The sequence below is a fragment of the Sarcophilus harrisii genome, chromosome 3 (assembly GCF_902635505.1).
Source record: "Sarcophilus harrisii chromosome 3, mSarHar1.11, whole genome shotgun sequence".
Classification (NCBI taxonomy): domain Eukaryota; kingdom Metazoa; phylum Chordata; class Mammalia; order Dasyuromorphia; family Dasyuridae; genus Sarcophilus; species Sarcophilus harrisii.
In genome coordinates this window covers 236,532,783-236,560,394 of record NC_045428.1, presented here as the reverse complement: position 1 = coordinate 236,560,394, position 27,612 = coordinate 236,532,783, and the positions used below count along the sequence as shown (strand labels likewise).

The 27,612-nt window shown below is 33.5% G+C and overlaps 1 protein-coding gene and 1 pseudogene across 1 annotated transcript in view; both read right to left on the bottom strand.

The window, feature by feature from the left end:
• Window positions 1–27,612, bottom strand: part of JAM2 (junctional adhesion molecule 2) — a 90,951-nt gene that overhangs the window by 7,787 nt on the left and 55,552 nt on the right. The window contains exons 3-9 of the mRNA XM_012544365.3: window positions 27,447–27,554; window positions 22,486–22,638; window positions 20,738–20,940; window positions 15,576–15,675; window positions 2,630–2,737; window positions 1,099–1,114; window positions 37–79 (exon numbers count right to left, since the gene is read on the bottom strand). Of these exons, the coding sequence (XP_012399819.1) occupies window positions 37–79; window positions 1,099–1,114; window positions 2,630–2,737; window positions 15,576–15,675; window positions 20,738–20,940; window positions 22,486–22,638; window positions 27,447–27,554 (731 nt within the window). The remainder of the gene's footprint in view (window positions 1–36; window positions 80–1,098; window positions 1,115–2,629; window positions 2,738–15,575; window positions 15,676–20,737; window positions 20,941–22,485; window positions 22,639–27,446; window positions 27,555–27,612) is intronic.
• On the bottom strand, window positions 24,768–26,977 carry LOC116422333 (annotated as a pseudogene).

Below are 27,612 nucleotides of genomic sequence, written 5' to 3'. Positions count from 1 at the left end.
ATTTCTATCTAAAAACATATTTGAAAAAGTACTTACACATTCACTCATTTTAGCAGCTTTAGAGTCTGAATTGTTCTTCCTATTTAGGGAGACAGGGAAGGCACATAATTAAATAGATTACAACTTCGTGATTCTGAAGTTTTAAAATAGCATACTGAAACTGACATAATTTCTTGGTTAACAGAGGTTAATTGTTGTGCTCAAGTTATCTTGATTAAATAGGGAAAAAATCAGTCTTGATATCATTTTAATGACATTTGTTTAGATGATGGCATTTCAATGAAACATTAGTATGTGCACAATTTTATACACAAACACTGAACATCTAAGCCAGTATCATCAATACCCAAGTACTTGATATTATGAAACAATAGGGACATTTAAAAAACACACACACATATATACAAACATACATGTATATGTATAATATATATATTAATTCAATTTTTTTATCATTTCACAAAAATGCATGCTTCTGGATCTAGAGACCAAATTTTATGTCAAGATAGTTGGAATGTATGTTCAATATAATGTCATTAAAACTTAATTAAATACAATATGATAATTAGGATAACAACCACTGCATTAAAGATTTTAAAAGTCATTAAAATATACATATATCCCAACAGAATTATCAGTTGCTGAAAGGATGGATATCCCCATCCATGTCAGTAGCTTATTCATGGTAAATATTTAATGAATTTTTGTTCAATGATTTAATGTTAAACAACAAACTGTCTAATGGCTATGTCTATAGGTCTCCTCAACTTCTATATAGGTTTATATATATAAAGCCATATTATATATATATATATATATATATATATATGGCATATACACACACATATATACATATATGTGTCTCTTCAACCTATATATAGGTTTATATATAGAAAGCTATAAGGAGGTAGTACATAGGCATAATTGCACCCACACTGTAAATATTAGGCATCTAGATTAGAAACCATTAGTTTAATTTTTATGCTAACTCCTAAAGGAAGTAACTTTACATAAATAACCATGTTCATATTTGTTACCCACAATACTCTGAAAATACTAGGAAAAAGGAAGCCCCAAATTTAAAAGACTCATACTTACTGAAAGGAGTTTTCTTCTACAAAAGAATAAGTGTACATTGTTAATGCAATTGTAAATACAGAACAATATAGATTAATATGAATAAAAAAGTGACTTCTTACAAACTTCCTTTGAAACACAGTGTACCTTCTTATCCTCTTCAATTCTTAGTATTTAATTTTCAGAATGGAATATTAAGGAAATGGATATTTTTGAAAAAACTCCTTAACAGTTGGATAATGAACTCTTGCTCACTGTAGTTAATGATTTCATAAATATGTCGCTTTCCAATGAATTCAGTAAGTAATTAATCCTGGTAAGATTTATGTGAATCACTGTCCCATCTTTCTTGTTTAGTACCAGGTCTTCTTTAGGAATTTAAAGACTGGTGTCTTTTGACTTAAGATAAATTAGAAACACCAAATTTTTTTAGACATATACTTTCACTAATACCCAGCAGGTGGAGTCAGAACACTTTCATTAGGCTGTATCAGTACACTTCTGCATAGCCAATTGCTACACTTCTGGACAAGTCAATTTAATTATGGTATATCTTCTTAATAACACTTGAAATAATATTCCTTTGCACATCTCAGTATATTATAAGGATGGTCAGAGTTCATTTTAAGTTAGGCTTATTTTCTGTTTAAAACCTTCTTAAAAACAAACAAACAATACATTATTAAAGCTTCAATTCACAGAAAGCAAAAGTTTATTGTACAATAGCAATTATCCTACAAAGCTCCAAAAAATCCATGACACTACACCTCTCTTCAGAGAGAAAGAAATTCAGCAATATATCTTGCAAAAATCAACTTCAAAGAACTTTTTTGAAACTCTGCAAAAAATGTTTCCTCTTCATATAATCTTTAAAAAGGGTGCATAATTAGGAGGTAATAGTGTTGCTTGCCATGTTGTATTAAATTTCTAGGTACTTTTTATCTAATTTTCATCTCATCTCCCATAGTAAGTAAGCTAACATAGGTAAGCATATTTTGTACTTTATGAACTCCAATCCACTGAAAATTATTTGCTCATACTATGATACTTAACATATTTGGAGCTACAATGGCTTCAAAGTCTAAGAAAAATTGTCATCGTTTCAATTACATTAGTATAACAAAGTAACTTAGCAAATTTTAGCATAATAAAAATTTTTCATGTTGATTAATTTTTTTATTATTGTGCATATTGCTTTTTTAAATGTAATACTAAATATGTTTCTGCCTTCCCCTAATAAGGTATTTTGACCAGAAATAAATTTCTATGTCAACAAAAACAATTCTTATCCTCAAAATAACATTTTCTTAAATATATCATATGTAATCACTCAAACACAAATCTATATCCATCAAATTTATCTCTAGCTAATGTTTCATCATTATTTGCTTACTTCATTGTATACCCATTGCATACTCCATTGTATGTCCATGTTACTCTAATGACATTTTTTATCACAGAAGAAAAACAGACAGGATTCAGAAGCCTTAATGATTTTGAAGAAGAAATAGCATCTCATTTACTTGTGTAATGATAGGAGAATTTTACTTACTTGTAAAATAACCTTTTTTCTGAGCATAACAAGCCCCAAGGCCACAAAACAGAATCAATAAGGCCACAGTTACGACAGCTCCTAAGATGCCATTTATGTTGAGATCATCTAGAATGAAAAACAAATAAATTCAATATAAAATAGATGAAATATATGAAGTCATTAATATGAAATCATTTTTGATCAACTTTTTCATTTCTACAAATTGATTGAGAAAATTTGTTTGAGAAATATTACATAAAAATGTTTTCATGGGTTTTAACCAATAAAAATTATGTTTTGTATTATGTTATGTATAAAATCTAGTATATTCTCTGTTTGACTTAGTCCATAACCTATTAGCTTAGGTTTTCATTTCAATGGGACAAATTTCTTAAATCATCACCTTTAAAAACCATGTTATATTTACTTTTGGAATAGACAATCTTCTAATACCTGTAGTATAAATTTACGTCTATGTTTAATAAATGATTTGGAGGAAATTATTTATAGATTTTCCTACTACTCATTACATACATTTAAAATTTATTTGTTTATATAGATTTTAATGGAATATAGAAATATTAAATTAAAAGACATATTTAGTGTTAAATTATTTCACCTACCCCTTCTTAATAATCTTATATATCTGTAAGGTAAGAACAGGGACAAGACCTTTGATTTGCTTGGTATAGGGAATTTTCAGTTGAGGAAATTCTGTTATCAATATTTCTTTCTCTGGAGGTTGTAATCTTAGAGAATTGCCCAAGGAATGGAGAAATTGACTTGTGTAATGATTACAGAGGCAGTATATATCAGAGATAAATTGTCTCTATACTTTGCCATATTGCCTTCCACTAAGTGACTGTTTAAAAACAAAGAAACAAACAAAAGAAAGCAAGAAAAAAAAATTGAAGAATGAAAATTAAAGCTAGGGGCTGATTTTGTTTTTGTTTTTTGTTGTTCCTTTCTCATATTTCTAGATCTTAATACAGGGCCTAGAACATAGAAAAATCTTAATAAATCCTTGGTGAATGATTGATTAACTTTAAGTCCAGAAAGGCTCACAATTTAGCCAAATTCAATTCAAAACTGGAGAAAAAATTCAAAATCTCAGCTTTTCTGTTCCCACTCCATTTTCCCCAACAGATTGCTTATTCCTCCCCCTAAACATCTGAAAACATTAACAGTCTATACTTTGGGGAAGAGGGGGAAAGGAAGCTACGTGATATAGTGGATAAAACACTGGCCTCTAGAGAGAAATCCCGAATTCAGATCTGACCTCAGACACTCACTAGCTGTATGATTCTGGACAAGGCATTTAACTTCTGCCTGCATAAAACTAGAGAAAGAATTGATAAACTACTTCAGTATCTTTGTCAAGAAAGCCCCATGGACAGTTGATACACTGAGTCATGAATAGTTGAATATGACTGAACAACAATAATATTTTTACTCATGATAACACTATGAGAGTAGATAATATAGTGTGTTCCTTTTACAAATGAAGAAACTGAAGTTCACTGAGGCTAATTGATTTACCCAGTTTTACCCATTAATAAATGTCAGAAGCAGAAATTGGAATAAGTTTTTTTCTTCACAGTCAGTCCTCTTCCCATTATATCACACTGTTCCTCAATGGATAGAAGCTAAACCTGAACACCTGAGAATTGTCCATTCATCTTAAAAAGCTGTTTTGAGAAAGATGAAATATATCTATTGCTGAATCTTGAAATATTCTTCTAAAGATAATTCATCGATCCTTTTGCTATTTGTAACAAATGGTCATTGGATTGTTATTATATTGTCAGTCTTTACGACCAGATGCAACAGAGATCATGTTAGGAATTACTTGGATAGCTCTAGTAAATCAATATACTTGGAGCAAATAAGAGAATGACTGTATTTAAGGCAAAAAATATCAGGAAAACAAAAGCAAATCATTTAACTTTGTTAAATGTAAAGTGCTTAACACTCACAAAGAGTACAAAATACTCTATGCTCATTATTTCATTTGATGTACATAAGAGAACATACTCTCATATAATGAATATAAAAAACATTATATTCAAATTATGCATCTGGCTGTAATGCAAAGTACAGTGGAATGTAGATTAGGAGACTTCTAGTCCCAGCTGTCATTAGATACCTGTATGATTGTCAAATTACTTCATGTCTCGCCATCAGTTCCTTCTGAATTGATCAATAGAGTCAGAATAACTTGCTCCCCATTAATCCTTATTAATATCACTTTGAACCTTTATTTGGCACTTCCTATGGTAGGTATGGATAGGCTCATTTACAAATCACTGACAAGTCTGATAATATCTCTTGGGTCCTAAGTAATTGCAGATTCATTTACACCTCATTGAGGATTAATGATAAAGGCTCAGACTATTGTGTGTTCATCTATAATTTCTTTCTCCTAGATACTATTCCTTTATTTTCAGTTTAGACTGAAACATGATTTCTTCAAATAAGATATACATGGGTGAGGTTATTGGAAGAATTTTTAATCATAACATAGATTTTTACAAATTACCAAATTCCAGAAATGTCTTCAATTCATGAGAATGCCTTCAGTATGTGCATCTTTGAAGGTCAATAATTGCCTTTGGTATATTGTGTGATTCATATTTTTAATAATATCCTGCAATAATGCTGCTTATAAATGAAAACCACTAGACCCCTTAGTAGTATTTTCTTATGTATTTTGGATATCTTTCCAAACACAATAAGGTCATTTAAGTAGGTCTGCAACTATAAATAGACCATATTACTTACCATTTTCTCCATGAACGATTAAAAATAAGAAAAAGAAGACGAAATGAGCAGAACCAAGAGAAGGTTGTATACAGTAATTGCAATATTGTTTTAAGAACAACTTAGAGCAATGACATCATTCTGAATATTTTAAATATCCAAATTAACTCCACAGGACCAATAAAGGAAGAAGCTATCTGTATCCACAGAAAGAATTATAAATAGAAGTACATATAGAATGATTTTACATATATAACACACATACATACACACACACACACACACATATATATATTTGTGCCTAATTTTAACTATCTTTAGAATGTAAGGGAGCATTGGAAAGGGAAGAAAAAAGGAAAAAAGTAAAGTTACATAATTCTTCATTATATATTTTAAAAGAATAGCGAGTTGTACAAATTGATTTACAATTTCATTTGCAATCATCTTTCCCCCCATTCTACTGTTATATAAATGCTTGTTTATTTCTTACATTCACAATAAAATTTTAAAAAAGAAAAAGGAAGTAAAAATTAAAACTTCTTAAAGTGTGTATTCTTTGTAATTCTCTCAGATTTAGAGAAATAATGACAGCTCAAGAATCAATTCAGGGCATCCTAAACACGTTGTGATGTCTTGATTCACTTTAGTTCATTTATTCAAAGTTGACATTTTAATGAGCTATCATAATCCATGCATATTCTTATTTTCACAACTTTCTTTGAAATGCATAAGCACTGGGAGCCTCAGTATAATGCTGTTGACTAGAAGATCTTTTGCATGGTTCTTTTGGTCCTCTTTCTCAGAGAGAGCAATATTTCAATACAGGTCATAAAACAATTATAAATAATGGAAGCAAATTATATCATAGACCCATCAGTTAATAAGTATTTATTAGGCAATTGTTTTGTGACAGGGACTATGATAGGCATTGAGGGAAAAAAAGAGAGAAAGGAAAAGTTTCTGCCTTCTAGGAATTTATAATCTACTAAGGAAAAACACATGTAAATGTAACCTGAGTTTTGTTATATTAATATATTCAAAATATATGCAAAAATATATATAAATGCAAGATTACATTTGAGGAAAGGCACTAGGAACTATGGGATCAAGACAAGTCTTAAGTGGAAGTGATACATAAGTTGGAATTTAGGGAGTTGAAGTAAGGAAGGGGTTCCTCGAAGGTATAAGGAAAGTCTGTGAAAAGACACAGATGAAAGACAGGATTTGGTTAAATCATGGAGAACATGAAGGGGAATAACATAAAATAAATATGGAAAGATAAAATGGATTTAGAGTAGTTTTAAAAGCCAAACACAGGAGTTTATATTTAATCCCAAAGGAAGAAGGAGCCATTGGACCATATAATTCCTCCCCCTCTCTTCTTAAAAGGAGGAGACAGATGCTTTTGTCCAATTATACTCCTTATGACAATCTTAGTGCTCCATTCCAAAAGACCAAAATAGTCTCCAACCTACTTTTGACTGGCAAAATGATTACACTGACCTCTTTTATTCCTCTCAAAGTAAAAATTGACAAGGCAAATCTATTTAGATTATGACACCCATTATGGTACCCAAGTCTGTCACTGTGTCAGTAAACTTCAAAATTCCCACAGAATATATGCTCCTTTTTAATAAGTCCTTACTGAACCATTGCCTCTGATCTGTGGAACCACTTCAAAATCAAGGAAGTCCAAAATTGGGCCTACTATTTCATATTCACTGGGTTTTTCACATCCTATACCAGTTACAATTGTAAAATGTTGAAAAGGATAGTAAAACAGCAGGTTCATTACCATGTCCTCACTATAATGGTTGGATGTTGTACTTCCCAGGAGCTATCTTGTCAACAAATTAACATTAAGCCTTGAAGGGCCAGAATTCTCCAGTCCATCAGTCCCTTGATCTAGCCATGATTAATTATTAAATAATAAGAATAGGCTACTTTTAGCCCCAGCTTTGGTTGCTTCTCAAGTCTTTCTTTGTTTCTTTCCTTATATAGAGTCATGAGGGCTGAAAGGTCCCTACTTCCTTAGGGAAATTACATACATTTTGGGGAAATACTTCAGATTTCCCTCATTTGGCAGGTTTCTTTTACTCTGAGATGGTATAGACAACTCCCCTTTATAGAGGGATTAGGGGACCATGGAGGCAGTGTCCTGCTTTCTAATGACATGGGGCAGATATAACTGTCTCTGCCTAACCAAGAGGAATGCAAATTTACATGGAAAAAAGGTGATCCCTTAGCCAACTTGGTGGTAATTTTGAGTCTTTGGATAAAAGCGAGGGGCAGCTCTTAGCCAGTTCCTTGAATAGGGGACTGCTCTCTGCAGAGGGCAAAGACTTATTTTACCCCCTTATAGGAATCTTGGGGGGATAGAGGTTCTGGTTTGATGGACCAGGGAATACTGGTTGGTGTTATTGGAAGAACCATGGTATCACCTTAGATACCAGGACAACTTGCATGCAAGAATCTTATGATCTCTTAGTTATATTACTACAGATAATCCTGATGCATGATGATGAATTGTTGACTATGCTGGAAGTGTCATAATTTGTGTTCTAGCCTTAAAGTTCTCAGTGCTGCTCTGGTTCATCATCACCACCTCACACCAAAAGACTCTAAATGGCAAAGATTTGGAATTGCCCATTACAAGATCAGATTGAATAGAAGGGTGTGTTGACTACCTGAGCATTTCTTTTCTTTCCTTTCTTTCCCTTCCAAAACAAGACAAAATTGTCTTGTTTGTAAACCCTCCCAAACAACCTGAAAACAACAACAAAACCTCCTTACATCAAATATCCATAGCTTTAAAAAAACATTCTCACATTAGCCACATCCAAAACTATGTGCTTTATTTTGTACAATAAGTCTATCACCTTTTTTATCAGAACGTGGCTAGAACTCCTTATTAATTCAAAAGAAAAAAATGAAAAAAAGTGAGAAAGTGGCATATCAGTAACATCTCAATATAAAGTACAAAGCTATAATCATCAAAGTGATATTTGTTACTGGTTAAAAAATAAAGAAGTCAATCAGTACACAACATTCAATGGTAGTCTAGTGTTTAAAAAGCCAAAAAACTCCAGTTATTATCAAAGAGCTCACTATCTAATATTAAAATACTGGGAAAAGTGTAAAATAGTCCAGTAGAAATAAGATTAAAACCAAAACTTCATACAATATAGCAAGTAGCAAGTCAAGTCAAGTCAGGAAGCATTTGTTAAACACCTATTAAATGCCAGGCAAAGAGTTAAGTACTGGAACTACAAAGAAAGACAAAAAGTTAATCCCTAGGGGCATCTAGGTGGTGCAGTGAACAGAGCACCAGCCCTGAGTTCAAATATGACCACAGACACTTAACACTTCCTAGCTGTGTGACCCTGGGCAAGTCATTTAACCCCAATTGCCTCAGCAAAAATAAATAAATAAATAAATGAAAAAGTTAATGTTCTCAAAGAGCTCACAGAGTAATGGTGGAAACGTTACAAACAAGTAGGAATAAGGATAGATAAATAGGACAGATTAAAAAGGGATGTATATATATATATATATATATATATATGATTAAAATGGAAATAAACCACGAGAGAAGGCATTAAGATTAAGAGGGACTGGGAGAGGCTTCTTGAAGAAGATGGGACTTTAGCTGAGGCTTGATGAAGTCAGAGAAACTAAGAGGCAATGAGGAGGGAGAGAATTTTACTTATGAGAGACAGGCAATGAAAATTTTTATAATCAGGAAATAGAAAGTTATCTGGGAAGAACAGCAAAGAGACCAGTGTCAGAGTATACCTCAAGGGGAGTAAGGTATAAGAAGAATGGATAGGGTGAAAGGGACCAGTTATTGAAGGACTTGAAAAGTTAAGCGGAGGATTCTATATTTGATACTGAAGTTAACTGAATATAGAGATTACATGGTCAAATTTTAAGATAAATGAAGGGGGGGTAGCTAGATGGTGCAGTAGATAAGAGTGCTAGCCCTGAAGTCAAGAGTACTTGAGTTCAAATCTGGTCTCAGACACTTAACACTTCCTAGCTGTGTTATCTTGGGCAAGTCACTTAACCCCAGTTGCCTCAGGGGAAAAAAAGATAAATGGAGGATGATTGCAATAGGGAGAAGCAGGGTGAACAAACAACAGATTATTTCAATAGTCTAGGTATGAAGGCTTGCCCAGCATGGTGACAGTGTCAGAGGAGATCAGGAGATATATAGGAGAGATGACACAAATATAGAAACAACAGGGCCACAAATTGAAAATGGGGAGATGGGTAAGAACAAGTGACAGGTTGAAGATGATACTTAGGTTTTGAGCTTATTGAGAGAATGGTGGTGGCCATGATAGTAACTGAAAGTTAGAAAGATGGGAGGGACTGGGAAGAATATGAACTCAATTTTAGAGAAATTAAAGTTGTCTATAGGACATCCAGTTATAGATTTCTAATAAACAGGTAAAGATATGAGACTGAAAGTCAGGAGAGATATTAAGGCTGAATAAATAGATCTGCAAATCATCTGCCTAGACATAACAATTTACTCCATTGGAGATGATAATCATAACAAGAAAACCAGAATAGAAGGAGAAGGGAAGAGGACCAGCAAGAGGTCCTTTCTGAGAGATCCACACTTATTCTATACCAAATGGAAAAGTAGAATAGAACAGTGCCACAGAAATCTAGAGATAAATACTTGAAAGTACTAGAAGAGGGTGATCACCTGTATTGAAAACTGCACATAGGTTATGAATAATGGGGATTTAGGAAAAACTATTAGAACCGGTGTTCAAAAATTATCGGTAACTTTATAGAGAACATTTACAGTTGAACAATATGACCAGAAGTGAAACCATAGAGATTTAAGAATAGAGTGAGGAGCAGCTAGATGGCTCAGGAGATAGAGAACTGGCCCTGAAGTCAAGAGGGCCTGAGTTCAAATCCAGCCTCAGACGTGTAATAGTTACTAGCTGTGTGACCCTCGGCAAGTCACTTAACCCCAATTGCCTAGACTAGAGTGAAAGAAAAAGAAGTAAAGACATTTACTTATTGGAGAAGGCTTTTGTAAGGAGTTTAGTCATGAAAATGGGAAAGGTTACAGAATGATAACTAGAGAGCATTTTCAGTTGAATAATAAGGTCAGAAGTGAAACATAGAGATTTAAGAATAGAGAGAAAAAGAAATAAAGATACTGACTGGAGAAGGTCTTCTCAAGGAGTTTAGTCATGAAAATGGGAAAGTTTAAAGAATGATAATTAGCATAAGAGAAGCTTTTTCTGTGCGTGTGAAAATAGGGGAGATATGAGCATGTTTACAGGAAGTAGGAAGCAGCCAACAGACAAGGACAGATTGAAAATTAGTGACAAATTAGGGGTTATATTTGGGGCAATTTACTAGAAAAGACAGGATAGAATGGGATCACTTGTGCTTAAAGTGGTTATTCTTCACAAATAGAAGTCATGTTTTCATGTGAGACAAAGAGAAAAGAAGTAGTAATAGAAGGCATCTGAGTGATACGTGAAGAAGAAGAGAAAAGAGAAAGCTTGTTGAATGATCTCAATTTATTGAGTGAAATATGAGGCAAGGTCCTCAGCTCAGAGAGCAGGAGGGGTGCCATAGGAAGTTTAAGGATGGATGAAAAGATTTGAAGGAACACTTATGTTGAGTGAGATAGTAAATAAAATTAAAGAGATGTAAAAGGATTGCCTTTCTGCTATCAATGTCCAGTTGGGAATATGAAACATAAATTTATAGTTGATTCAATCAGTATGATTTCCTGAATTTCTTCTGCTTCATTAGGAATATGTGAGCTATAATGGAACCTGTAAAGTTTAAACACAGAGAAGAAAAATGACTCAAAAATATCTAACAAAGCTTTAGAAAAAGTATACCTTGGATGCAAATCCAAAGATAATTCCTAGAAGAGTTCATTTCCAAAGAGCTAACATTATTTTTAAAAGCAAATGAAAGATAGAGGAAAAAATTACAAAAAGAAGCAAGAATTAAGGAGAGAAAATATGAAAAAGAAGTTAATAACCAGAAAAAGAAGTTAAAAAACAAACAAATCCCTTTCCTAACAAGATAACTTCTTAAAAATTAGAATTGACCAGATGAAAGCTAAGGACTCTATGTGAGTGACATCAAGAAAAAATAAAATAGGGACAGCTAGGTGGCACAGTGGATAGAACACCAACTTTGAAGTGAGGAGGACCTGAGTTCAAATATGACCTCAGACATAACACTTCCTAGCTGTGTAACCCTGGACAAGTCACTTAACCCCAATTGCCTCAGCCAAACCCCCCCCCCCAAAACCCCCAAACAAAAAAACAAAACAAAACAAAAAAGAAATAATAAAACAGTCAAAAGTAAAAAATCTCAAAGGAAAAACAGCTGATGTGGAAAACATATCAAGGAGAGATAATTTAAGAATCATTATTCTGCTGAAAATCATGAACATCAAAAAAAAGTTCCAAGACACCATACTTGAAGAAATTATAATTGAAAACTTCCCAGATATATCTTAGAATTGCAGAGCAAAGTAGAAACTAAAAGAATCCAACAATTGCAACCCTAAAGTATAAATTCTCAGGAATATCATAAGGAAAATTCAGAAGTTCTAATTCAAGGAAGAAATATTTCAAGCAGTGAGAAAGAAAGAATTCAAGTACTGAGGAGTCATGGTCAGGATCATTTAGCAGCCACAACTTTAAAGAACCATTTTAAAAGGCAACTGGGTAGCACAGTATAGTGCTGAATTTGAAGTCTAGAAAAGACTTCCTGAGTTCCAATTTGGCCTCAGAGATTTACTGTGTGACCACAGACAATTTACTTAACCCTGTTTGCTTCATTTTTCACAGTTGTAAAATGAATTAGAGAAGGAAATGGCAAACCACTCTAGTATCTTTGCCAAGAAAACCCCGAATGGGGTCATGAAGAGTTGAATATGACTGAAAACAACTGAAAAACAACAAAATAAAAGAGATCTTGGAACGTGATGTTCTAGAAAGCAAAGAACAATCTACCCAGCAAAATTGAATACCATCCCATAGGGAGATAAATGACTTTAATAAAATAGAAGATATTCAAGCATTCCTTATAAAAAGACCAGAGCTGGATAGAAAATATGACATACAAACACAAAAATCATGAAAAACACAAAAAGGTAAACAAGAGCAAGCAATTATAAGGGACTAAACAAAGTTAAAACTATTTACATCCTTATATAAGGAGATGCTTTTTGTTGTTATTGATTTTATCAATCATGTTCATTGTTTTCCTTATTTGAACCATTTAATATTAAATATTGCTGCAGTCTTGTATAAATCTAGCCTTATACATAGTATATCATTTTTGAAATATACCACCATAGTTCCTTGCATCAAATTTTTGCATCAAAATTCATTACTGAAAATTGATCTATAGTTTTCTTTCTCTGTGTAGATTCTTCCTGGTTTAGATACCAAGAGGTTATTTGTGTCATAGAATGAATGGGATAGGATCCCTTCTTTACTGTTTTTTTTTTTTGTTTGTTTGTTTTGTTTTTTACAAATAGTTTCTATAATATTAGAATTATTTTTTCATTAATCATTGGTAGAATTAACTTATATAGCCATTTGATATTGGGCTTTTTTTTTTTTTCCTTTGGGAGTTCATTTATGGCTTGTTTAATTTCTTGTTCTGTTAATCTGGAGAATTTATATTGTTGTAAATATTCAATTTCATTTAGATTGTCAGTTTTATTGGCATGTTGTTGGGCAAAATAGCTTGGGATTGTAATGTTCATGATAGTGATAGGGAAGTTCTGAAGAGAGATCATTCTGGGGGGAAATAATGAATTCAGTTTGAGACACAGAGTTTGAGATTCCTATGGAACACAATTCAAAATAACCAACAGGCATTTGATGATTTGGAACTGGAGTTCAGGAAAGAGACTAGGACTATGTATAGGAGGAGGGATAGGATGAAACTGATTATTAAATTTTTAGTATAAGTAAGTATTTATACCTTGGAAATCAGCAAAGTATTAAAAATTAGGGCTTTATTTATTGTTTTGTAGATTGTCTAGACTTAAGAATGTGAAGGAGAAAATGTTAACACAGAAGATTAAATATAAAAGTGTGTATATTTTTTCCCAGAGAGACATTATTAAATATTTACCCATATACTCTTGTATGACTCTTAGGAGTCATCTGCATAGAGATGATGAGATCACCAAGCAAGAGTATAAACAGAACCCATGGGACTTGATCAGGTCACCTAATGAAAATATAAATAGAAAAGGTGATAAACTGAGAGGATTGGGGGCAGAGGGGCATTTTGGGAAGCTTGAAGAGAAGAAAAAGTTTAAAACAGACACTATGAGGAATTTGATAGAGAATCAAGAAAGAGTAAAAGGATTGTCATTGTTGTAGAAATGCATATTACTGTACGGATTCCTTGATGTTTCTTAAATTTCATTTTGTAACCTTGATCTATCTTGTAATTCTGATTTCTAATGCAATATTTAAATGTTGTGGAAGCACACTATCCGGTTGAAATGCTCCCCTACTCCCTCTACCATGGTTTCCCCTAACTGTATATCAGTAAGAGGTATGCCTCTACACTTTTTTCTTGGCATAAGACCATAACTACTTGAAATGGCCAATGTCAGAATATTGAGTAGACTTTCATCTATCATACACTGGGATTTAGGTGTCCCCAGCCCCAACCTTACTCCTTTTGTAGGAAGGACATCCTTGATGATCATGATATGAACCTGACTCAAGTCCTTGGTCAATGGAACAATAATTGCCAGTCTCCTGACTGCATATTTATTTAGTCCAGGGATCAGGTCTTGCAAAATATAGGCATTAATTAACTGTCCCATTCCTCTCTTCCACTCTACTTCCTTTCCTTTCCTCCCTGCCCTGTACACATAAGTTTTGCTATTTGTGCCATTGGGCTCTGGACTTTGTTCATATCAACCATCAGTCTGGTAGCTGTATATGCCAATTTACCACTAACAAAGGCTCCTGTAATAACTCTTGGAATCATTCTTTCCAGTCAAAATCTAACAACCTTTTTGTAAATATGTAACAGACATGGACCACTAAAGTCTTTTTTTTTTAATCATTGGTCAATTTGAATAATGCTAAAATTATATATTTACGGACATATGTTTATGGACAAGGTGGAATAGGCAGCCTCCCTGCTACCTTATTTATCATCTGAAAAAGGAGGGTCTGATCACTGAACCTTTTGCTTCAGGTAGGTCTATAAGTCACTGACCCAGACTGGGTCAATTTCAGCTGGGATCTTCAGCACCTGTATTTTCATGGAACTTCATAAATCTTCACTCAAAGAGAGTAACAACTGAAAATTCAAATCCCTAGAGATGGGGAATTCTTCTCTTCCACCCCTAGATTTATTAGTTGTTCAGGGTTGGGCAGCCACACCTCCACAGGTAAATCCTCCTATCTTCACCAAAGAAAGCAAGGGGTGAGGGTCTGAATTGAAGGCCTTAGTGCAAAAGAATTCCCCTTAAATCCATGATCCCTTGACCAGGACTCCTGGCTCCAATGCCTATGCCCCAGAGAAAGGGAACCGATTCCCTGTCATGGTCAAAATAAAGCTTGTATCCACTCTCAAAACAGTCTATGTTCATGATAGTCCAATAGGTCACTGCATCCTCCCAGAGATTGTTGAACTCTTATCCTTCCATCATTATTACCACCCACTCTGAATATAAGTCATGGATAAAAATGAGCTAGTTCAGAAGGCCAAATTGGCTAAGAAGGACAGGAAAAGGAAATGGCAGCTTTTATGAAGTCTATAACTGAGCAAGGAGATGGATTATTCAATGAAGAGAGGAATTTTCTCTCTATTGCTTATAAAGGTCATTTGAAAGGCTATTTCAATATTGAGCAAAAAATAGAAGGTATTGAGAAAAAACAGCAAATGATCTAAGAATACAAAGAGAAACTTGAGGCGGAGCTAAGTATTTGCAAAAATGTACTCTCTATTGGAAAAGTTTTTGATTCCTATACTTCACAAACAGAAAGCAAAATTTTCTAGTTGAAAATGCAAGGAGACTACTACCATTACTCCTTTCCAAAATTATTTCTGTTTCAAAAATTATTCTATTTATGGCAAATCCTTCAACCATCCAACCCACAGCAATATAGACACATTCATTTGCCCCTTAAACCAACTTTTTTTTTTTTTTGCTTACCGACTTGCATTTGTTTCCCAGGACACCTGTGATATCCAACTGAATTGCGGGCTTCACAAAAATACTCTCCAGTGTCAAGTTTTGAAACACTGTTAAATTGCTATTTATGAAGGAAAAAAAGTCATTTTTATTAAGTGCTGCTCTTATTAAGGAGATCATACTGTACAACAACTTTCTGAGTTGTGATCCATTACACAGATTAGATTTTTTTATATCAAATGATAAAGCATTTTGTGCTATTATTTCCAGTTTAAAATTCATTCAGAATTTTACAGATTGAGTAGGTGAAAATCGTTTAACTTGATAGAGCAAGCTAATAAGCTATCAGCTGTAGGAGCTCTGAAAATTTTCTTCTAATGATGCTGAATAAACGATGTATGTTTTTATAAAGTCTGAATACAAATTGTATGAACAAATTCACATTTCTCTAGTATCGAAGGAATCCCTTGTTATTAAACAAATTCTCTATGAATTGACAGTGAATATGTACACTTTCCAAAGGAAAAAATTAAGTCATTTTAACAGTAGAGAGAATGAAATTAGTGCCAAATTTTCTGCCAGGTAGTTCTTTAAGAACTAGGTAAATATAAGCCAGTGTTTTTATTATTTATTCTAATTATAATGAAACAAACATGAAAAGAATGGAAACTAAAAAGAGCAATTGAGAAATAAACAGAGAGAGGTTTTAAGCAATGATTTTAATATTGTTTTCTCAGAAGCCTTAATTCCTTGGGAAATTTTTTTGACCACAACTGAGGCAGAGAGAAAGTAAATACAAGTTGATTTCTTGTTGTTTAATCTCCCTGGGGTCCATGCAAAAGTAAAGCAGTACTTTTATTCCTCTTTAATTGATTTTCTTTCTCATTACCCACACAGATTGGTTCATTGCTTCTCTCTTCACACCTCCCAAAATATCTTGCCAAACATTTTTCACATGTGTTGTTTTCTCTCAATTAATATAGCCAGCCATTACTCTAATTTATTCTGGCTCTCATCATTTCTTGATTACAATAGATTCCTAATTGGTCTCCATGACTCAATTATCTTCCCACTGCAATCTATTCTTGACAAAGCTGGTAAAGTGATTTCCTTCTTTTAAAATTTATTTTTTACTTATTTACTTATGTTTACTTAATTTTTTGCTTATTGTTATTAAAATTAATTAGTTAATTAAATTTTATTAAATTCAAATTTACATTTCAGTTTGGAATTCTTTCTCTTTTCTTTTTTCCCTCCCTCAGAAAATAGAGAACAAAACCCATTCCAAATCTGAATGTTAAATGCAACAAATTTCCATATTAGAATACCCCCCTAAAAAAATGGAAAAAAAGGCAAAAAAGAAAAGAAAACATGTTTGAGTATGTACTCTAGAGTCCATCAGCTCTTCATCAGGTGATTAATAACATTTTTCATCATAAGTCATTTGGAAATGTGGTTTGTTATTATGTTGATCAGAATTATAAAGTCTTCAAAGATGTTTGTTTTTACAATATTGGTTGTAAATTATGTAAATTTTCTCTTGTTTCTGCTCACTTTACTTTGCATCAGTTCATACAAACCTTCGAGTTTTCCCTGAAGGTAACCCCTAGATCATTTCATATTGCACAATAGTAATCTATCACCTTCATAGATGATACTTGTTCAGGCATATCCCAACTAATGAGTCACCCCTCAGTTTGCTACCACATAAAAAGCTGCTATTAAAATATTTGAATATATTCTTTTCCTCTTTTTTTGGATATCTTTGCAGTTATAGACCTAATAGTTCATTATTGAGTCAAAAGATATGCACAATTTAATAGCTTTTGGTTACAGTTTCAAATTTGTTTCCAGAATGATTGGACCATTTCACAATTCCCCCAACAATGATTAAAGTACTAGTTTTCTCATTTCCCATCTAGCATTTATCATTTTGTTTTCTGACCAATTTTGTTGATTGGATGAGTAGAAAGTAGTATCTCAGTTATTTTAATTTGAATTTCTCTCATTATTAGTTATCGAGAGCATTTTTTCATATGGCTATTTTTATAGCTTGAATTTCTTCCTCTGAAAATTGTCTATTTATATCTTTTGATTGTTTGTCAGTTGAAAAATAGATCTTATTTTTACAAATTTGACTCAGTTCCCTATATGTATCTTAGAAATGAGACCTTGGAAATATGGAAATTATAACATGGAAAAGGAATGGAAAGATAGAGATAAGATGACATTGTAAAGGTAGTAACTCAGCTGGACTCTCCCATCATTATCCTCCAAACAACTTTAAAATAATGCCTCAAACTGAATTTTGGAGTGGTAGGTTCAAGAAAAAATTAGGGTAAAATACTTTTCTCAGTCTACAACAACTTAGGAGGTTGGCAGAAGAGATCTGTGAAACCCAGGTGAGTGTTGGTCAGGAATACACACCTCAACAGTACTTGTGATGGTCTTGGAGGTGGCTGTAATAATAGCACCAACAGCTTCATGATCACTCAGTCTAGGGGTGGTAAAGTAAAGGAATTGGACAACTGGTCAGAAAGAAATTACAAGTGATCCTTTGCTGGCACTGACTGTGGGCTTCCTCCCCATTTTCTCCTTTCCCCTCTTTTACTTAATATGTATATTTTCTTCAATAGAATGTAAGCTCCTTAAGGGCAAGGATGTTTCATTTTTATCTTTTGTCTCTAGTATCTTAAATTATTTGGCCTGCTACCTCTTTTTTCCTTTTTCCACCACTACTATGTTTTTCTTTCTCTTTATTTATTTCCTTATATCAAAGAAAAAGGAAAACAGAGAAGGGAAATCTTGGCTTATTTCAACCCACAAGAATGTTGCTCCCTTTCTCAAAATAGGCAGTCTACTTCCAGAGAAGTTGCCATAAATTTGAAAACTGTGATGTTTAAAAAAGTTTGAGAGACATAGTTTTGGGGGAATTAAACATTGTATTACTATTGCTAGCATTATATTATTAAAAGGGTCAAGGACACTCTTGAATGCAAAAGACTGCTGCTCATAGAACTCATTCACACTTCTTTGTCCTTGGAAGATTGGATGTTCCTCAAGCTGGTAACTGACTCTGATTAGTTAACAAGTAGTGAGAGAGAATGAATATTATAATTAGATAGACCAATTTGAATGAGAAAGTGAGGAATGAGATTTTGAGCATATTATTTACTTCCAAATTACCCAGTCTTGGGCAATTTAATCAAAGAATTTATCCCAACCCAAGCCTTAGTAGAATCCCGTGGGGAAGGATCCACTTATATTTGACTGGGCTTCAAACAAGGAAATAGAAGAGGGAAAAACTTGGATCTCTTCCATAATTGGTTCTTAATTTCTCTCATAATACAAATTAAAATAAAACATGATATTCATCCTTAATTATGATTAGTGAGAAGGAAGACATTGTACACATACTGATCATGTACTACAAGCTTTACAAAACATACATTGCCTCTGCTGACTATTATTTAATTTGTTATTGTTGTTCACTTGTTTTAGTCACGTCCAATTCTTTGTGACCTCATTTGGGATTTTCTTGGTGAAGATCCTGGACTAGTTTGCCATTTCCTTCTCCAACTCATTTTATAGATGAAGAAATTGAGGAAAATAGGGTTAGTAAATTGCTCATAATCACAAAGTTAGTGTCTGAGATTGTATTTGAAGGCATATTTTCTTGGTTCTAGGCCCTGTACCCTATATCTTATGTCTTCAGCTGTCCATTATTATTGATGTATATTATATAATAAATTTATCTTTAGGTCATTCCTTTGACAGCATAAATTCTTTAAAGGGCAGATGCTAACCATGGAAAATGGAAAATTTACATGTTTTTGTGTTCTAACACCTGCTTTGAGAAAAAATAAATCTAAAGTAAATATAGCAAGGTGTGACAGCAGTTTTTTCCTGTCCCACAAGTATAAGAACTGTTGGACCTGCTGACTGCCCCTGCTGATTTTTGAGAGTGATGAGGACAAGATCTCAATAAGGAGCATTTTTTTTTTTTTTTTTTTTTTTTTTTTTTTTTTAGTGTGCTTCAGTTTCTAACAGACTAAGGATCCAAAGTGTAGTTTCTAATTACAAATATACATTTTGTGAAAAGAGATGCCGGATTTTTTTTTTTTTTAAGGATTTCACATTTTTGTTTTTGAGTTTTAAAATAATAATGGTTTTTAAATTTTCATGTTCTGTCGATTACAGACATTAATCTAAAAATGAATATTTAATGTCACTTTAGAAAAATGAACTCTAAGCCTGACTTTCCTACCTCAGAAAATGTCACAATGAGGAAATAAAAAAATTTACTAAGATTTTTTCAAGTATCTTGCTTACTTTTAGATCACCTAGAGATTCCTATAAACTTTATCCTTATAATGATCAATTCTCATCAAAAGCAGAATAGTCATATATGATAGCCAAATCTGAATTATCTATGTAGTAGATTACTAGCACAGATAATACAAAAGGACAAGTAGTTTGTGACATTCATTGCTTGAGCAGTGAATGATCAGAATATCTTTGGAGATATTCAGGTATTTACTTGGTGACTAATAAGGGAACCTATGCTTTCTGTGTTTTTGTAGATAAGGAATAGGATAGCAGAAAAATCTTGTTACCTACCCCCTTGAAATTTCCACCATAAGAATTTGTAAACCATGCCCCATCCTATCCTATTCTCAGCTTTCCCTACCTGTCTTTATCACTACTACCACAGGCCTCCTCATCATTCTTGCTTATCTATTTCTATATTGGACTCCCCTTGCATTTTCCCTACTAATCCCATTGATGTCAGAGGCAGTAATCCAAGCAACAGACTCTTTTTTTCTTCATAAATTTAGCTCTAGCACTTTTAACTTTTATTTATTTTTTGAGGTATGTAATGAGGACAAGGGTGGAACTGGACCTGCAAAACTGATAGAAAATTCCTGATATGGAAAAATCTCTCCACTAGAGCAAGATGGCTATATCCCTACAATTAAGTCTTAAGAAAGTTTGTAGATGCCCCAAGAAATTCTTGCTTATAGCTACATAGTTATTATGTGTCAGAGGATAAGACTTGAAGTCTTCCTGACTCCAATTCTGGCTTTCTTTCCACTAAGCTATACAAATAGATAATCATAATAATTATTAGGTTTGTGCTTTTTAAAGAATTTTACCAATTTAAGTCAACCAAATTATCTTACCAGAGTTCCAGTTTTTCTATTCATTGTGTAAGAAATGTTGGTTGTTTTGTGGCCAGTTTTGGGATTTTCTAGTAAATGAACACCATTCTTGAACCAAGTGTACTCAGGAGCTGGAAAACCTTCTTTATCTTGACATTTTAATTCCACTACAGTTCCACTCAGAGCTGAGCTGGGGACTTCACATAATGGAACACCAGGTGCCACTAAACAATAGATGACATATGTTACAAATTTTATAAGGCAAATGCAAATTTTGATTGCCAGGCAAAAATATACAACTCTCTAATACATCCTTTTGTTTTTCAAGTGGTCTCCCTCTATCTAATGGTTTTAAACTCACACTTACATGGTGTTTTATATTTTGTAAATTATAAAGAACCATATAAGCATGAGTTACTATTGTTATTATTATCATCCAAACAAAAAGACCAAGTCCAAGCCAGAGTTGGTCCCAGTCCATTTAAAAAACTTCTTTGAAACTAGGTTGATTAGCTCCACTGAGCTGAGATTTCAGGTCTCCTAGCTAGGGATTACAAACTAGATGATATTCCTTAGACTTAAAACCAACTTCAAAATCAAAGAAAACTCAAAATTGATCAGACTTCTTGATGGAACTCTGGATAAGGATCCAACTAGACCAGATGCTCCTCTGAGTTTATTCATAATTTTTTAGTGCCTCAGGAAATTAAGTTTAAGACTAGAAGATATAGGTCTGCATTAGTAACAACAAGAACTACAATAATAACAATAACATTTACACAGTACTTTAAGGTCTGCAAAACTCTTTACATATGACAACCCTATGAGGTATGTGCTATTCATTATTATTCTCATTTTAGAGATGTTCATTTTTAGAGAAAATTGAAACCAAGAGAAAGGTTAAACAATTTGCCTAGGAGAACACAGCTAGTAAGTATTAGAGGTGGGATTTATAATGGGGTCTAGACCTTCACTAAGAATTCCCTATAGTGATGAAATCATAGGTCCTGTTAAAAACAAATGAGAGTCATATATTAGAGCACCAAAGAACAATAGATATATCATTTAATCAAACATTATCATTTTAACTAGTGAAGAACCTGCCTTGATCAAGGTCATATTTAAATAGCCTTCCTAATTAAATGATAGAGAGAAGAAGAGAGGAACTCTGAAATATAATTTTTACAGATACTTCATAGTGACTCTCTTGGGATATTCTTCATTACTTTTGCCTTGTAATTGTGCCACGTTGTTGGAAGAGATGAGTTTTTTCATCCAAAGTGTAAAGGCCAAATTATGGAAAAAATACTGGACTGAATCAGAAAAGGCTGGCACTAATCCCAGTTTTGTCACAAACTCTTGTGACACATTATCTTTCTGGGCCTCTGATCAAGTATTCATAGTCTTATATGCATCTATTTGGCTGTCCAATTAATGTTATCCCTTCTCAAAATGATGTATTTAAGTTCATAAAACATAATAAAAAACATTACACAAGAAACCAATTAAACTGAAAAACAATTATTAAAATGTTAGAAAAATACACATATATGCAAGTTCATGGACCCTAGATTAAGAATTTTTGTGCCAAACCTTAAAATTGATAGTTACTTCTTTATTGAATTTACCATTATTTCACCTTCTATAATATTACATAGGATTAAAAAAATAAAGAGCCAACATGATTAAAAATATTTTTAAAAGAAAATTCATATGAATACACTCATATATCAGATTACCATTAAATGAAAAAAAAAATCATTCTTTACCTAATACTTCCAAAGTAATAATATCTTCTTCAAGGTTTTGGCCTTGGTCAGATGGTACACTAACTTCACAGCGATACTGTCCAGCATCTTTTCTAGTCACATTTTTAATTCTGATGCTGAAATTGAGCATCTCAGCTCGATTCTTAAAGTTACCTTTAAACAAAAAGAAATATTAATCTCAAAAAAAAAGATACTTAAAATTAAATATTAAATATACTGTCATACTTTTAATTTCTAATAAGCTAGGGTAAAAAAAGCTAAATATTTTTGATAAATCTTTTTTAAATTAAATTTTTATTTTTATTTCCAAATTCTTCTCTTCTCTTCCTCTTCTCTATACATTGAGAAAACAAGAAAACAAAATCCATAAAATATATAGTTATATAAAGCAAATTCCTTCATTGAACATCTCTCACGTACTCTGCACTCTGAATTCATTAGCTCTTTCAGAAGCTGGATAGCATGTTTCATTATGTTTTTGGAACTGTGATTAACCACTGTGTTAAAGAAGAATTACAAAGTCTTTCTGTTTATTTTCTTTACAATATTATTATTATTTAATCAGTCATTCTCTTGTTTCTGCTCAATTCCCTTTGCATCAGTTCATACAAATCTTTCTGGGTTTTTCTGAAACCATTTCTTTCATAATTTCTTATAGCACAATGGTATGCTATTACATTCATATACCATAACTTGCTTTTTAAAAGATATATTTTAATTTATTTCATTGAATATTTCTGAATTACATACACATTTTAAAAACTTTTTATTAAAGTTTTTTAATTTTGAAAACATATGCATGTATAACTTTTTAACATTAACCCTTGCAAAATCTTGTATTCCAATTTTCCCTCCCTTTTCCTCACCTCCTCCCTAGATGGCAAATAATCCAAGATATGTTAACATGGTAAGAATATATAACATTCATTTTTAAAATTGTGAATTCCAAATTTTCTCCCTCCCTTCCAATTCTTCTCTGCTCCTTAGAAAGCAAGCAATATGATATCAATTATCTGTGAAGTTATGTAAAACATGTTCCTATAGTGTCATTTTGAAAAATGAAACACACAAAAACCCAAAGAAAAAAATATTAAAAAAAAAAAAAAAGGCTTTAATCTGCATTCAGAGTTTATCAGTTCTCTACCTGGATGTGGATAACATTTTTCATCATAGCTTCTTTGGATTTGTCTTGAATCATTGTCTTAATCAGAACAGCTAAGTCATATAATGTTCTCCCAATTCTGTTCACTTCATATGGCATCAGTTCACATAGGTTTCCCCAGGTCTTTCCCAGGTACACCATTATGTTCATTATTTCTTAATATTGCAAATTAAATTCTATTTGTTTTGGAGAGCTGGGAAAGTATTATTTACCATTATACCACTACTTGGGATTGTTGTATTAATCTGAGTAGTCAAGTCTTTCATAGATGATTATCATTACAACCTTACTGTTACTGTGCATGATGATCCACTGTAAAATCTCTTCCTTGCATACCTCCTTTATGTGAGAAAAGTCTGCTCCATTCCATTTCTCCCTTTCTTCTTCTCCTAGTGTATACCTCTTTTTCAACCCTACATTCCTTTTTTTTTCTTTTTGAGAAATCCCAACATACTTGACACATCTGTGCCCTCTATCTGTGTAGATTCCTTCTAACTGCCCTAATAAAGACAATGTTCTCAAGTGTTACATGTATTATCTTCCCATTTAGGAATGCAAACAGTTGAAGTAAATGTAAACAGTAGAATTGCAATGAATCGCTTATGATTGCTCTTTCATGTTTATCTCTTCGTGCTTCAATTATGTCTTCTTTTGAATGTCAATTTTTCTATTCAGCTCTGGTCTTTTCATTAATAATGCTTATTTCATTAAATATCCATTTCTTCCCTTGAAGGATTATACAAAGTTTTGTTTGAGTGGATTATTCTTGGTTGGTAGCTCTTTTGCTCTCTGTAATATCATAATCCAAGTCCCCCACTGCTTGAATATGGAAGCTGCTAACTCTTGTATGATCCTGACTGGTGCTCCATGATATTTAAATTGTTTCTTTCTGGTTGCTTGCAACATTTTCTTTCTGACCTGAAAGCTCTGGAATTTGGCTATAGTATTCCTAGAAGTTTACATTTTTAGATTTCTTTCAGAAGTCAGATTCTTTTGATTTCTATCTTCTGGATCTAAAATATTAAGTCAATTTTCCTTTATAATTTCTTAAAATGTGATGTCTAAAATCTTTTTTTAGTTTAATAATTCTTAAATTATCTCTCCTCAGTCTGTTTTCCATGTTACTTGTTTTATTTTATCCCCCTTCCCCCCTTTCAGCAGCCTTTATTAAAAATGTCAAGGGCAGATGCCTTATGAGGATGGGAGGGAAATCAGGGTCTTGAACTGCCCCACAAATCAGGGCAAGAGAAAGGAGCTGCCTGAATAATACACTGCCAAAAAAAACCCAACAGTGCTGGAGGGAAGGATGACTTAATATGAGAAAGTGTTTCTCCTCCCCCCTTTCATCCTCCCTCCAAGAGGAGATCTTCACTGGAGATGTTCATGCTGCCTTCTTGGGGCTTGAGGGCCAGCAGCACCATCTGCCAGCAACTGGGCACTTGCCAATCAGCACCAGGCATCCAGAAGAAGGGCAGAAGGCACAATAATCCTCAAAGCATCCAGGAGGACAAAGCAGAGCCAAAAATAGTGAGTGCCCAAGCTCCCTATGCTGAGCCATCTCGATACTCAGTGAGGAAATAAAGGACACCACTGTACAGCTGACCCAAAGAAGTAATAACTAGAGAAGGAAGCACTCTGGCCTCTGTCTCAGACAACCCCCATGCCCAAGTGCTATTGTCTCCATGCACACAGTGAAGTTGTCTGGTATAATGCACTGGCTGTCACCCTTCCACAGCTGAGACAAGAAGGCCTGATCTCTAGCAATGTCCTGATTGTAGATGCTGAACCAGCCTTCAGTCACCATGGGTACAAAGGCACACATGGTAAGCCAACAGACTGACCAGACAACAGCTATCGAGCCACCAGGAATGTCTCTGAGACAGAAAAGACCCTGGCCTATCATTGGGCACATGAGTACTGAGCTGGAGGTTTCGGGGCCAGCAAGGGTATGTCATGTGAAGAGAGTTCATTCATCTCAAGGGATAATTGAAGGAAAGCTCTTTGGCCAGGATCAAGGTTTCTCAGAGGCTCCCACTGTGGACCGACATGACGTGGTCTTGATCTATTTCAAATGTTTTTATAACCTATTTTTTTTTAAAGCTCTGCTTGCTTTAACTCTTCTAACACTTCTTGTTAGACTTGTGTCCAAGTTTCATTTTTTTTAGGCTTTGCTTCTAGATATTTTTGAGTTATTCTCTTCAATATTTGCATCTTGAGCTTCTCTGTAGTCATAATAGTTTAATGAAATAATTAAAATGAATTATGATGGGATGCTTTTGTGTCTGCTCATTCTGCCAGCCCATTTTTTGGCTTTTGACTTTATATTACTATAGGCTTTGTGGGGAAGGGACGTCTGGCATGAGCTTCTGTTCTTATGTCCTTCTGCTCTTTTCACAATTCGAGCTGAAGTCCTATAGGTTTTCAAACTCCCAAATTGGTTGTGATCTCATGTGAGATCTATTCACTGTTCTACAAATTTGAATTCTACAAATTCCTGACCCACTATTGTGTCTTCTAATAGACCCTGATTGGAAGTTTCAATAGAGCACTGTTAGACCCAGTCACTATTGGTTTTTTTCAGAAAGATTGAATTGCAGACTTCTCTTTGGTTTGAAACTCATGCCCTGGTTATTTCACATGGGGCTAAAGCCTAGAAAGAATTTAGTTATAACTCTATTCCTGGGATCAGAGCTATGCAGCTACATTTCCATGATTTGCTCTCTGATCAGTAGACAGCTTGGATCCACATTAATGACAACCTCTGGATCTCCAACCTGGAGATTCTCTGGGGTGTCTTTCTGCTCCAGTGCTGGCTCTTGACTATCTTTCAGTTACAGAGGTCTGAAATGCTCCACATATACTCTTGACCACATATACTCTTCTCCCTTTCCTCAGACCTTTCTGTCTTGATTCACTAAGCAGCCCTGAACTGCAAGAAAGACATGACTTTTTCTTGTTTTTCCTGATCAGAATTCAGTCTAGTGTACTTTGTAGATTGTTGTGAAAAAGAGTTAGGGGAGAGCTAAGCTTCATTGCTTCTTCTTACTGTACCATCTTTCACTTTCGTGAATCCTTTGCTTATTTCCCCCTCCTGCCTTATTATGTCATACGAGTGACCCTAGGTTCTTAAAGACCTTTCCAAGTTAAAATTTGAAGTGGCTTTGTCCCTCCTAGACATGATCTTTGGAGATTTGGTTTGAAAGATAGGGCAGCAGAATATATTATCTGTTTGGTTTTCCCTATCAATAACAGCTAGCAATTTTATAGCACTTCAAAGTTTGTAAAGGACTTTGCAAAAATTATTTCATTTGATCCTCATAGCAATCCTGGGATATAGATGCTATTGTTATTCTCATTGTTGTAGTATTTATTTTAAACTTTGGCATTATCACTAATGCAGCAGATTTCATGTAGGACTAAGGAACAGAAGTGATATTGTTATTTTTGAAAAATGCTGTTTCCCTACTGAAAGATTATATTCTATTATCTTCTCTTAGTGAGTCACAAAGCTGCTAAACCAGTTGGAGTTTTTTTGTGTAGTTAGGGACTCTACTGAAAAAGGGAGATAGGGATACAAATGATTCATTTTATTTCTACATAATATATATATATATATATATATATATATATATATATATATATATATGACCATTATCTTCAGAGCCTCATTGAAATTTCCCTCATATGCTTTGGAAAACTTATCTGTGCCCTTTTTTATTTGTCACCTGGAAGACTATGCACCATATACAGCATTTCATCATTTCCTCTCTCAAGGACCCACAAGTCTATAATGTCTTACCTTGAAAAGCTTGTTGATAATAGACAAAGGAGACACTGGGTCCAAGTTTCTTCCATTCTAATCTTGAAGGAGATGTTTTCCTTTGGTACTTACAGGATAAAATTGCTTCTAGGAAAAGGAGATACAATCAATATTTTCTTACCATCCCGTTAGTAGATTCTACCTT